General features: G+C 39.3%; 1 protein-coding gene across 2 annotated transcripts; it reads left to right on the top strand.

The window, feature by feature from the left end:
• Positions 1–1,526: 1,526 nt before the first annotated feature.
• On the top strand, positions 1,527–12,363 carry ebna1bp2 (EBNA1 binding protein 2). Of its 2 annotated transcripts, none has more exons than XM_058073136.1 (10): positions 1,527–1,597; positions 8,597–8,678; positions 8,949–9,032; positions 9,120–9,292; positions 10,091–10,214; positions 10,784–10,873; positions 10,971–11,046; positions 11,187–11,280; positions 11,348–11,519; positions 11,607–12,363. In XM_058073136.1, the coding sequence occupies exons 1-10, from the start codon at positions 1,572–1,574 to the stop codon at positions 11,652–11,654; spliced, it is 969 nt and encodes a 322-aa protein (XP_057929119.1). In that variant the 5' UTR covers positions 1,527–1,571; the 3' UTR covers positions 11,655–12,363. The 2 variants fall into 2 exon arrangements, with proteins under 2 accessions (XP_057929119.1, XP_057929120.1); XM_058073137.1 differs by lacking the exon at positions 1,527–1,597 and adding an exon at positions 8,439–8,526.
• The last annotated feature ends 679 nt before the right edge of the window (positions 12,364–13,042 follow it).

Here is a 13,042-nt window from a genome sequence, read left to right as displayed (position 1 = left end):
CAATCACAGGGCACATATAGACAAAAAACCATTCACACTCACATTCATACCTATGGACAATTTGGAGTCACCAATTAACCTAGCATGAAAACCCACGCATGCACGGGGAGAACATGCAAACTCCACACAGAGATGGCCGAGGGTGGAATTGAACCCTTGTCTCCTAGCTGTGAGCTGTGCCGCCTAGATGCAATCAATCACCTGCTAACCACACACATGTTCTGGTCATGTCCCAGCCTTAACAATTTCAGGCGCCACGTCTTTGACACGCTCACTGTGGTGCTCGACGTAATTATTCCTCCTGAATCGTGTGTCGCTTTTTACGGCTCCCCTTCCCGTGCCGCCTCGGGTCTCCCATGGCAAAACGACGAATCCTAGCCTTTGTATCCCTGCTGGCGAGATGTCTTATTCTCTTCAAATGGAATCACTCATCTGGCGACACCTTCAGTAGGACCTGATAGCCCTTAATGGACTACCTGCATGGAACTGTTATCCACGCAGAAAGTACTTAGATGCCGCCGCATTTTTATATTTTTTTATCATTATTTTCTCACCATCTGCTCATCCTTGTAGTATTATATACATAATACTTATCCTTGTAATTGTTTATCTGTCACTTTTGTACCTTATTTACTTATTCATATATATATTTCTGCTCATTTAGTTTCTGTTTATTAACATAGGTTGCACAATGTTAGCAGCAACATTGTTTGTTGTTCCCCCAAGTTTTGTGCTGCTGATCAACTTTGTATGACTGCTGATTTACAAATAATTTCATTCATTCATTCATTTTCTACCGCTTTTTCCTCACGAGGGTCGCGGGGGTGCTGGAGCCTATCCCAGCTGTCTTCGAGCAAGAGGTGGGGTACACCCTGGACTGGTCGCCAGCCAATCACAGGGCACATATAGACAAACAATCATTCACACTCACATTCATACCTCGGGGAGAACATGCAAACTCCACACTGAGATGGCCAGGGGTGGAATTGAACCCTGGTCTCCTGGCTGTGAGGGCTGCGCGCTGTAATGTAATTTAAAAATGGAAATTATATACAAGTAACTGTGCCATTCTGGAAACACTGTTGCTGCAGTTGGTGAAGATGGCTTCACGGAGGGCATCCACTGTCTGGAAATGATGTCTGGAACGTCCCTTGCCATCCATCCCCAAATGTTCAATGTGTCAATGTGCCAGTAATACTGGATGTTTGGTGCTCTTGTGCAAATTCCATATGCACAATTTTGTGGCATTGAAAATGATGATGTTTTGTTTTTTTTCAACAACATAAAAAAAATTACTTACATATTTTTGTCTGACTTACATACCTTCTTTTTTCATTTTTGAAGCTCTACTTAGAACCTCTTTAAGATTGTTGCAATTTCTCAAATACCTTAAAAGTTTGATCAGGACTGTACTATGACACATACTGTATGTCTCTCCCATATGTTTTATCCTCATTCTGCTATGTGGCTGTGTCCCTTATTTGGCCTTCCTGGGCGGAGCCACTGTGGCACACCTGCGTGAAATCAGGCCTCATCAGGCCTTCTTAAGGTTTTGCCGCCACATCTTTTGGATGCCAGACTGTCTTCACTCCTTTTTGTAAGTGGCATATGTTGTATATACCCCCAAATGTTTAATTTAATTTATGAACCACTCTGTGAAAACCCACATTTGACAGACAGTCCATTGACTGCCTTTTCATATTCATACCTTGAGTAGTGTAAAACTCAAGGGTGGCTGGGCTCTCTCTGTGTAAGGAGTTCGGTCATCAGGGAGGGGATCATCCCCTCGTCCACCGCCGAACGAGGAACCAGTTGAGACGTCTCACGTTAGATTCTTCAGTACTACATCTGGTACATTTCAAGGACAGCTGTTTTGATACTATACCTCAGATAAAGGGATGTTTGGGACTGAATATGTATAACCGCAGGGTGCTTGTACCATAATCTGTCCTGATTATCATACCTCAATCCAGACCTCGAAAAACATAAACACTGACACAGATAGAAATAATCAAAAAACCCAGAACACGTTCGACTGTGGAAAAGTGTGCCAAGGTGGAGAAAAATAAAATGAGAAGTAAAAATATATTATAGTGAAGGTAATAATAGAGCAAGTAAATCCTCATAATTATTCTTTGTACAATATGTACCTGTTAAAAGATTTAGAAGCACAGAATCCAGCCAGGAAGCTCAAACGATAAAGAAAACCGATTTGCAGCCTGGTAATCATGAAGGTAGAGAAAGGGAAGATAAATGACTGGACAATGAGTCAGTGAGGAAGGCAATTATTTAGAGGGGACCACTGAAGATGGGAGAGAAAGAGAGAGAGAGAGGATGGAGACGAGTCGGCAATGAGAGCGCGACAGACCGAAACAAAGACGCACATGTGCAGAGAGGACGAAAAACAAAGCAAGAAAATGGTGACGGGGCCAAATGGAGGTTCAGGTGCAGAGAAATGGGGTGGAGGAGATAAGATCAGCAACTGCCATGTGTCACTGATCCATCTCTTAGCTCACAGTTAGTTGATTTCATGTCATGCTATTAACCTGAGAAAGTCTTAATAAACTCCCTTTTGTGTTCATACAGTACAATTAAAGACTGTGTCTAACATTTATAAGATGAGGCGGGCATTGACGTTAATTTGAATAACATGAATACAATTTATTAGTTGTTGTAAGACAGTTAGTAGAGCACAGAAGGCATTAGTATGACCAGATGGACTAATTGGCTGGCCGGTAGGAAGTAACAGTCTGTACACTTGTTTTTGATTGGCTCTAATTATGATCTAGTGCCATGCCTTCCAGAGAAGTGCTGACTGGGGTTTAAAGGAGCCAAGCTTTCCAAGAATAAATAGGTCATGCAAAGGTGTTTAGCAGGTAAAAAGCAGCCAGAGTGGACATGTGGTAATTCCACTATCTGAAGAAACCCCAGGACCTGTAAAAAGCAGATACAGTGTAACGTCAGATAATGGGAACTAAGGTTATTTTCCAGTCAGTTTTAAGAGAGAGAATTAAATGTTTGCACTAAAGATGAAACATGCTGACTCACCTACCTACCTACATGCCTTCAATTTTCATGCAGGGATTATTGCTATACACAGTGGAACCTTGTAAAACAACATAAATCTGAATTTTGACCAAAATGTTCATACATTACATCACACAGTGAGTCGGCATATTGCTCCAAACCTCAGCAAATCTTCCAAGATTGCCGTTCAATTAGTGTCAAAGGCAGTCACAGATACAGATAAGCCCCAAGTGGTGCTGGAGCAGCAGCTACTTTTCCCTCTTGAGTGCCCCTCTGGTCATCATTTAAGCAAGAAACAAAACAAGAGTTACTGTATATGCAACAGGAGGCATGGTCATGACGAAAACGTATCAATTTAAGTCAATTTAACTTAGAGTTATTTGTGGTTTCAATTATGTCAGCAAATTAGTAGAGTACACTTGGCATTTTATAGTAATGGATTCATTCATTTTCTACCGCTTTTTCCTCACGAGGGTCGCGGGGGTGCTGGAGCCTATCCCAGCTGTCCTTGGGCGAGAGGCGGGGTACACCCTGGACTGGTCGCCAGCCAATTTGGAGTCGCCAATTAACCTAGCATGTTTTTGGAATGTGGGAGGAAACCGGAGTACCCGGAGAAAACCCACGCATGCACGGGGAGAACATGCAAACTCCACACAGAGATGGCCGAGGGTGGAATTGAACCCTGGTCTCCTAGCTGTAATGGATTCAAACCCAACAATTTTATATTCATTCATTCATTTTCTACGAGGGTCACAGGGGTGCCGGAGCCTATCCCAGCTGTCTTTTGGGCGAGAGGCGGAGTACACCCTGGACTGGTCAATTTTATATTTTTTCTTGTATAATTTAATTACATATCAAATCCGGGCTGTTTTTTCAAGAATGTTTTTTTACTTTAATGTGACATGTTTAGGAACCCGTTTCTTATCTGTAAAAGCAAGCCATTATGATGTCTGACTCGTGTGGGAAGAAGCAAAACTAAATAATTCCAGTGCATTTTTGTCATTTGCTTTTTTTTTATTATAATTAAAGTCCTTACTAATTATGAATTTAATAAACTTGACATTTATTGGAATGAACTTATATTAAGTAAAATATTTGTTAAAAAAATAATTGACATTACAAACAATTGTGAGCTAAATCAACTTGATGATGAATCTAGTGGAACTATGTTTGTGAATTAGTTTAAGTTGAACTTGACGGGGCTGCACAGCGGACGAGTGGTCAGCGCGCGGCCCTCACAGCTAGAAGACCCGAGTTCAATTCCACCGTCAACCATCTCTGTGTGGAGTTTGCATGTTCTCCCCTGTGTGTGCGTGGGTTTTCTCCGGGTACTCCGGTTTCCTCCCACATTCCAAAAACATGCTAGGTTAATTGGCGACTCCAAATTGTCCATAGGTATGAAGGTGAGTGTGAATGGTTGTTTGTCTATATGTGCCCTTTGATTGGCTGGCGACCAGTCCAGGGTGTACCCCGCCTCTCACCCGAAGACAGCTGGGATAGGCTCCAGCAGCCAAGCGACCCTCGTGAGCATAAGCAGCAAAAAATGAATGAATGAACTTGGCTTTTAGTGAATTGTACTTAAAATACCCAAGTTCAGTACCTTAAAGTGTTTAATTGGAACTCAAGTTGTCATTTCATTACTTTCATTTTTTGGGCAACCGGTTTCCTCTAATTTTAGTAAATTTGAAAGTAAATTCAACTTATCCGGGTTTACAGTATACAACAGACAGCCTATACTACCAGCTCTATTACCAGATAGGAGAACAATCCCAGCTCAAAGATTATGTAATCAATACTCTTTTATGAAGACTGTAATTTGGATAAAGATGAGGGAGAGATGGAGGCATGGTGTTCTAAAGCACAGGCTGAAAATTGGCAACAACCTAGCTAGCATTAAATGAAACTTTACTCCCATGTCGATTAAGTGCAATAAAAGCTACATAGTATCCGTGTGTTGCAGTAATAATGAATGATCATATTGTCGAAGTGGCTGTAACTTTGTGCTACTTATGATGGGGTGCAAAATCAATTTTCGTATTGGATGCAAACATGTCTTTGAGTGTTCATTTAAGGGTTACAAGGCACAAGCAAATTTGCACCCTCCTCTCATTCTTTTCACCATGTTCTCTTCTCTCACTTCTCCCTTCTTTTTCTCCATCCTGACACTGATTAGAAGTGAAGAGGCAAATTAATCGGTGCAGCACCGGGTTGCCAGCTTTCTCTGACAGAGGACATCCACAGAATTTTTTAAGGGAAATGCGATGTCAACTCCATTCAGTGCTAAAGGAGCAAGGCATGCTAGAAGTCTGGATAAGAGCAGCATTGGAGCCATGCATAATCATCCTGTTACTTCCCTGTAAATGGAAGGCTGAAATGATTTAAAAAGCTCCCTCTGATAGACCTGGAAAAGAGAGGGCATGCAAAGAGGGAAAGGAATAGGGCAGGAGGAAGAAAGAAGAAAGGGGACATTTAATTGAGCATAAGTAAGCAGGGATAAGAGAAAGTTTAAGGTAAAATGTTAGGAAGGAGCTTTAAGAAAATGCATAATTGCAGAGGAGGTCTATCCTGCTCCTTTCAGGGGCTTTGAAAATGATATTGAATCCCAGCGGGGTGCTGTACAGTAAGTGTATTTAATAAAATACTCCATAAATCTAAGAAGTGTACATTTGAGGTCCTCAATCACCGGGAAGTGGCCTGGTATCAGTCTGTAGGAGATGTTTTTTAAAATAGTTTTGTAAATAACTACATCAAATTTAACTTAAAAGCATATCAATAATATAAATGAACGCTATTATTTGATTGGGAAACTAACATCCATTTTCTATACTGCTTAGGGAAAATAACAACAAAAGCCCATAGTTGCATGTGCATTTTTATATTGTTTTGTTTTGTTTGCAGTTCTTGAACGCACCATAGTTGTGTGCTCCAAGACAAAATTAAAGTTTATTTGATGTTGCTACAAGGCCTCTGATGTACTTGTTCCTGATCCTATCCATCCTGGTCACTCCCAATGACAACCTGAGCATCCGCATCTCTGCTACCTCCACTGTCTCCACACCAAACAACACGGCTTCCTTTTGTTTTAGCTGAAAGCGCTTTCTGTTTGAATTTTTTTTAACACAATCAACTGTACTGAGCAGCGGTTACAGCTCGAAACCCGAAAATTCCTAAAGTTATGACATTAGATATTCAAAAGATCTCATGGAAATCTCAAGTTCATGAAACCAACCCTCAGTTAAACCATGGATCATTTTAAAAACACACCAACCTCATGATATTGCGCTTCAGCATATGTCTTTTTAAAATGGATTTTCATCCCAAGGCTGGATAAATAAAAGGTAAGGGCCGTGTCTGGCCCATGACTGATCCACGGTATGTCATTAGGATCAAACAAACGGGACACTATTTGGTTAGGGACAAATGTAATGGAGTTTTCACACCCGCCTCAAAGTTTCATGGAAATTGGTTGTGTAGTTTTGTGTCGTCCTGTCAACTAAAATAATGAATAAAGAAACAGAAATCACAAAACAATACCCCAAGCCCTTGCACTTTTGCACCTTGCAGAACAGCAACAACTGAGCTGCATCTGTGTTTGTGTTTGTTGTTACCAAAGGGAAAAAAAACAAAAACAGGAATGCATCTCACCTTTGCGCTTGGTGGAGGCAGTGAGATCTGCCGTGAAATTATATTTGCCTCTTCTTTTTCCCAAGGTCAAAAAGTAAAGAATCTGTCTATTCAGACCGAACAGCTCCACCAACACCGCTGTTCACACATTTTGAAAAACATAACCACCATTCTGAGAAAGATTGTGCCACATTAAGAGCATATTTGTTATTTTTTTTTATGTAATATAACATAACAGGCAGCAGATTGTCGCTCCCAAATCAAAAAGTGACAGCGGAATAATAAAGGTCGACATAAATGTTGTCCCGCTCAAGCCGTTATAATGACAGACAAGGAAATGAGTGTGTTTTCCCTTTTCTACGCATTTCAGCATGCAGAGAATGCTGAGGAACAGTACAAATCAAATTGTAAACGCCGTATTGATTGCAATAAAGACTGTGAAAATTACTCTCATCTGCTTTGAGGAGCTGGAGGATAGTCATTGTGTATAAACATTGTAGTTACAAACATATATGGACTTTGCCACATCTATTCTATCATCTATAAAATGATCCAGAAAATATTACTATACATACACACTGTATACACTAAAAAAGAAACTAGTAGTATCTACTAGTTTGTCTTTCCTTCACTCACCCATCCATCCAAATTACACGCTTATCCTAGTTGGAGTTTATCCACCTGACTTAGAGTGAAAATCATGCACTGATATTCCGTCAATAGTGGACACATAAATAACCGTTCACACCAGTGGACAAGAGTCTCAAGTTAGTAGTGGTAGTGGTTGGTATTAGAGATCTGCAAATTTGTAATATGTAACATACACACAGCTTTTGATCTTGCATGTTATTCTCACTTGACCACTTCCTAAGTAAGAGCAAGTTGCTTTCTGCTCAAAGGACAACATTAGCATTCAGAGCGTGCACTCCATTGCTTTAACGGTGGTATGAGTGTGGCATGACTACAAAGAAATAATGAAAACTGTAACATAAAAGTGAAAGATTGTGATTCCCATTGGGTATACTGTAACAGTAAAGTGACTTTATCTGGGTGAAAAGATCGACCTAAATATTAATAGTTTGATGTCAAGGGCGGTACAGTATCCGTTGAGATTTATATTTTTCAGTTCTCTTCATTTTTAAAAAAAAATATATTTGTGTTTATTGTTGTGTTGTCGATATTTTTCCATTATTTATATATTTAGGGGCCATAAAAGCCAACGGATTAGAACAAGAGCCCATGATAATTTTAGCTTCATTTTAGTTATTATGTTTACTTTACATTTTATGCATTAAACGGGATTTTTAAAAAATATATTTTTACATATTAAAGACAAAAGTATTGGTATCGGCACAGCTGGCTCTGTACTCATTTGGTATCGGATTGATATCAGTATCTCCCATCCCGACCTTCTGACTGCAAGTGTGGACGTGTTTGACGAAGGAAATGTCCTTTCTTTCACAACATCATTAATTAATTAATCGTCATGTGTTTCACTTTGAAATTTCATATAACATAAAATGGCAACAGTCAGAAAGGTTAACATTCTTATACAAAAGTGATAATGTGTATTTGAGTTAAACGAAACTGTTTTTTTTATCTATTTATAAGGCTCACAACACTGTCTCCAGGTGGTTTGAATTGGAATTACACAGCATTTTCTTATTCGGTACAAAATGCAAGTACAACTTTGTACGCATTTATATTTTGTTATTTTAGTGTCGACATGTTTTGCTTTTTTTTTATTAATTATGTATTATTTTGCTTTTTTTTAATGTTTCGTGTAGGAACCTTCGGTCATACTCGTTCCGCCTCGGCGGACTATCTTGGTGGTACCACAAACACAGGGCTCTTCCTCCCCACGTGAAGTGCTTGGTAAATGACTAGCGTGACTTCACATCCAGGATTACTTGAAAACGTATATTTGTCTTATGGTTTTTGTAAGGGAGACCATGGCGCCAGCAAAGGAGGACGAGTTGATCAGCGAGGAATCAGAAGATGAAAACAGCGAATTATCAGATAGTGAAGTGAGTAATCTCACCTTGTTAGCAAGCTAACCGTTTGCTCATGGTTAACTAGTTTACACGGATTTGGGTTGTATAGCCCACAGACTTTTTGTCCTTCATTGAAACGCATGGCATCTTTGCAAATAGTGATACCTGTTTGCTGTCTGAAATATAAAGTTGTTCCGTGTCGTCATCTTTTTATGTTTAGCGGATACACCAACATCTTTAAATTGTGTGTGTTTGGTTTTACTGCATTGAGAAATAAAAATATCTATCATATCCTCTTTATAGCTCCAAGATGCTTTTGCAAAAGGCTTGTTGAAACCTGGAATGAACTTGGTGGTGGAAAAATCCAAAAAGTTCGCCAATAATGTGGTGAGTGAGAATACGTAATGTTTTTTGACTGAATGTTTGTGACATACTGCTTAAGTTTGTAATTCACGACACTGTTGCTTTATTCAGGAGGGTTTGAAACATTGTTTGAAAGACTTGAAGAAAGACCTTCCCTGGGTGGAGAGATTGGACCTGACCAATCCACCAGTTGATGATGTCTTTGCTAAGATTGGAGGAAAAGTGGCAAGTGGCAACGACGGAGAAGTCAATGCAGATGATGATTTCCAGAGGGAAATGTTCTTGTGAGTTTGTGTTTCTATCCAAACTTATATTATACTCTGCACTAAAGAGACTCCAAACTAGTCTACAACATTACAATAAAGGCATGTCCTTTAATTAGTGCAATAACAACGGAGAGCAGATGTAAGATAAGGCTATTCTACTAAGTAGTATTCCTTTTTTTATAAAGACTCATATTAAAGAGATTGCAGGAGATTAGCTTTATGTTTACACTAAAAGAGCTACATTTCCCATGATGCTGAGAAAATAGCACATATAGGATAATGATTTGAGAATGAATAGCTCCCTTGGCTCTGCCTCCTAAATGCAGCACAGGTAGTGCGTCTTTTACTGAATGTCCTGTCATGTAGGAGTGCTGCTCTTAAGAACGTTAACATGCCAACAATGTATATCTGACTGGCATAAAGCCATGAGTATAACCGCTTCCCACCACTATTAAAGTCAGTATGGAAGAGTCAAGTTTAGACACATGGTCTTAAATATTGATCTTTGTCTGGACACTGCTGACATCATGTATTTGACATCTAAAGCTGTCACCTTGTGAGTCTTTGAACAGCTCTCTTGGATGCATCTGGTTCATGTAGTACTTGCCCTTGCTATGTACGTCATCAGCTCTTCTAGACAATGTCCCTGATAACTAGAGCTGTGTCAGCCTTCCGTCTGTTTTCTATGCCGCTTAGCCTCATTACGGTCAAAGGGGTAGTCCTTTTCAGTGAGATCAGATGATCAGACGTATACTGAAGTGAAGCATCAAACTTGATTTAGAAATAATGAATTTTCACTGTCAAATTCTCCCACAGTTACCGTCAAGCTCAAGCAACAGTTCTTGAGGCCTTGCCCCTCTTGAACAAGCACAATGTTTCTACCAAGAGACCTGATGACTACTTTGCTGAGATGACCAAGTCGGATCAACACATGCAGAAGGTGAGTGCTTTGTTTAATGAGCCAGAATGCCGTCGGAATAAACAGTGTTTTCTAAAAATTCTGACTTGATTCTGAGTGCAATCAAAATATCAGGTCAAATTCTTGTGACTGGTCTGACTTGTTTTTTTTTTTAAGCATTTACAAACTTTTGAGGTGGATTTGAAGTGGAAAAATATGAAACAGCATTCAAAGTTTATTCTAACTGACTACATTCTATGAATACACTTATGGTATATTATAACATTCTGATTGCATACAAAAATGCAGCCAGTTGCTGCTGAAACCTTATGATGTGAAAACCAATGTCGTGACCAGGGTTGCTAAGGGTTGGAATATGTTCATGCTGATTAAACAGCAAATCATAACACTGGATCGTTGTACACCTATTTTAGTCCATGGGTTCTAATACAATATCAGGTACAATTTCCAGGTTGGAACATTTTTGTATTTTTGTAATCCTTTCCGTGTGTGTGTTTGTCTTATGTGTCGCCACCTTTTCAAAGTATCCCAATCAGATTTAAACATGTGCACACAACACTTTTCTTACTCACTTATGTTTCACAATCCAGATCAGGAAGAAGCTGCTTTCAAAGCAGGCGATACTGGAGAAGTCGGAGAAGGCAAAGAAGATACGTGAACAAAGGAAGTTTGGCAAAAAGGTTACTTTTTTAAAAATGTTTAAGTCGAAAGTGGAGGGAAATTGTATCTTTCCTTTTAGTAATTAAATCATTATTAATGATTATGTTGTCATGCCAGGTCCAAATAGAAGTGATCCAGAAAAGACAGAAGGAGAAGAAGGCAATGATGTCTGCTGTTAAGAAATACCAGAAAGGTTGGTGCACAGAAGTGGGGATTAAATCCTTCTGATTTTCTGCCATTGTACCGAATCATCCTCTACCTGCTTCTCCTTTCTTTGCTCTAAACTCCTTAATATGTGACAAGCCGTAAATGTTCTGATTATTGTGCTTTCAGGAATGAGTGACAAGTTGGATTTCTTGGAAGGAGACCAAAAGCCAACAAGTACAGACGCATCTCAGAGCTCCAAGAAGGCATTGAACAAGAAAGGGTAAGGCGTTTAGGTTAACACAACTGTTATTCCTCTCCTCTAACATTTGTGACCATTCCTTTAATAGACCCAGTGCCAAGAGGAAGTTTAAAGACCAGAAGTTTGGCTTTGGAGGCAAGAAGAGCGGAAAGAAGTGGAACACCAAAGAAAGTTACAACGATGTCTCCAGTTTCAAAGCCAAAGTGGCTCACGGAAAGGGTACAAAAGGAGGGAAGAAAGGCAAGGGAGGAAAACAAAATGTAAGTAACACACATTGAAATAAACATAAAGACACATACGGGTCCGGCTGCTTGTGCTAATTTGCTTTTCTTTACAATTTCTTCCAGAAACGTCCAGGTAAGTCTGCAAGAAGGAAGATGAAGTCTCGCTCATGAAATGCGGGTTAAGGATATTTGGTAGGACTTGAACTTGGCTTTTAAGGTGAATTTACCACAGCTGGTCGACCTTCGTTCAACCTTGAAGACACACAGGAGTATTGACTGCAGTTTTGGTGAATCATCTGTCATTAAAAGTGAAAATAAAAGTGTGTGTGGCTGGTTGAGGATTTACAGAGCAAGAGAGGAAGACATTCTGCTGTGTTAAGGAGGCCGTTTTGCTTTTTATAGATTTACACCAATCAAACATTGTGTTCCTACAACCAATTTTCACATTATTGTAAAGCCTCCTGAATAGTTATGAAACGCAACCTTTGCCTTTATTAAATGTCATACTCATACATTTGTGTACCCATTGTGCTAATGTGATCCCTGTCCCATCATTAACTTTGTATTATTTTTCTGTTCAGCTTTGTTTTTGCCATGTCAGCTTATTGTCTCCCATTTGGCCTGGCATTTTAATAATACTGAGCATGTCACGTTTGCCCTTTGCTTTTCATTAGCATGTGATGGCTATAATTGCTTTATATAGACCTTCCCAATACAGTACTTTGTTTTTTTTTCTCCCACTGGTTCATATATCATGTTTTTTTTTTAATTCTGTGATGGTTGAAAAATGTTGTCGCTGAATTATGGGGAATAACCTATTAGGATTTGATTCTGTGATTGCCACAGCAATTGGTAATTAAAGACAGAGACTCCTTTTGAATTCATTTCTATTGTGGGCTTACAGACAAAAGCAAACTGTTCATTTAAGCTTCAATCTTGTAACATAACTAGGTAACTTAACTTGGTACTTGCAGTTTGTATATAAAATCCACACATCACAAACACCATAAACATGAGCACTTACTTAGAGATGACAAAGCTACTACTATAACAAACTGGGTGTAGAACACGATGACTTGATGACATCCACTACTCAAATCTACATACACGATAGTTGACTAAGATGTTATCAGGTCCAATATGAAATACTACAGATATGACATTTGGCATCTTAAAAATATAGTGGAACCTTGGTTAATGTCGGTTCCAGAAGGTCCAATTCTAACATGGCAAAAACACTTTGTATAACAAATGTGAGTGCAGAATGAAAGGTGTAAATGAACATTAAACATCACCTTGATTGAAGACGTAATGGCAAAGACTGCAATGTGGCAATGAGATCCACAACATTTGTGTTTGAGTTATTTCTTGAATTCAAAAGTATTTCTTTATGAAAATATTGGCACTTTTGCTCAGTGGTGGGCTATTTTGCAGAATTGGTCATATTGTACACTAACCAGAAAATGTACTACGTAAACAGAGGCAACCGGAAAACATGCTGTGGATATGCTTGTTCGCAAAGTGATTTTTTGCATGAACACACAATGTGTTTTTGCGTC

This window comes from Doryrhamphus excisus, chromosome 5, assembly GCF_030265055.1.
Source record: "Doryrhamphus excisus isolate RoL2022-K1 chromosome 5, RoL_Dexc_1.0, whole genome shotgun sequence".
Classification (NCBI taxonomy): domain Eukaryota; kingdom Metazoa; phylum Chordata; class Actinopteri; order Syngnathiformes; family Syngnathidae; genus Doryrhamphus; species Doryrhamphus excisus.
The sequence above is the reverse complement of the archived record's forward strand: the minus strand, read 5'-3'. Positions and strand labels throughout refer to the sequence as shown.

Bases quoted from the DNA above. Each gene is read 5' to 3' on its own strand.
- ebna1bp2 (XM_058073136.1), top strand. From the start codon at position 1,572: ATGCCAGACTGTCTTCACTCCTTTTT. The intron at 1,598-8,596 runs GTAAGTGGCATA...GGTTTTTGTAAG, and splicing joins GACTGTCTTCACTCCTTTTT to GGAGACCATGGCGCCAGCAA. The intron at 8,679-8,948 runs GTGAGTAATCTC...TCCTCTTTATAG, and splicing joins GCGAATTATCAGATAGTGAA to CTCCAAGATGCTTTTGCAAA.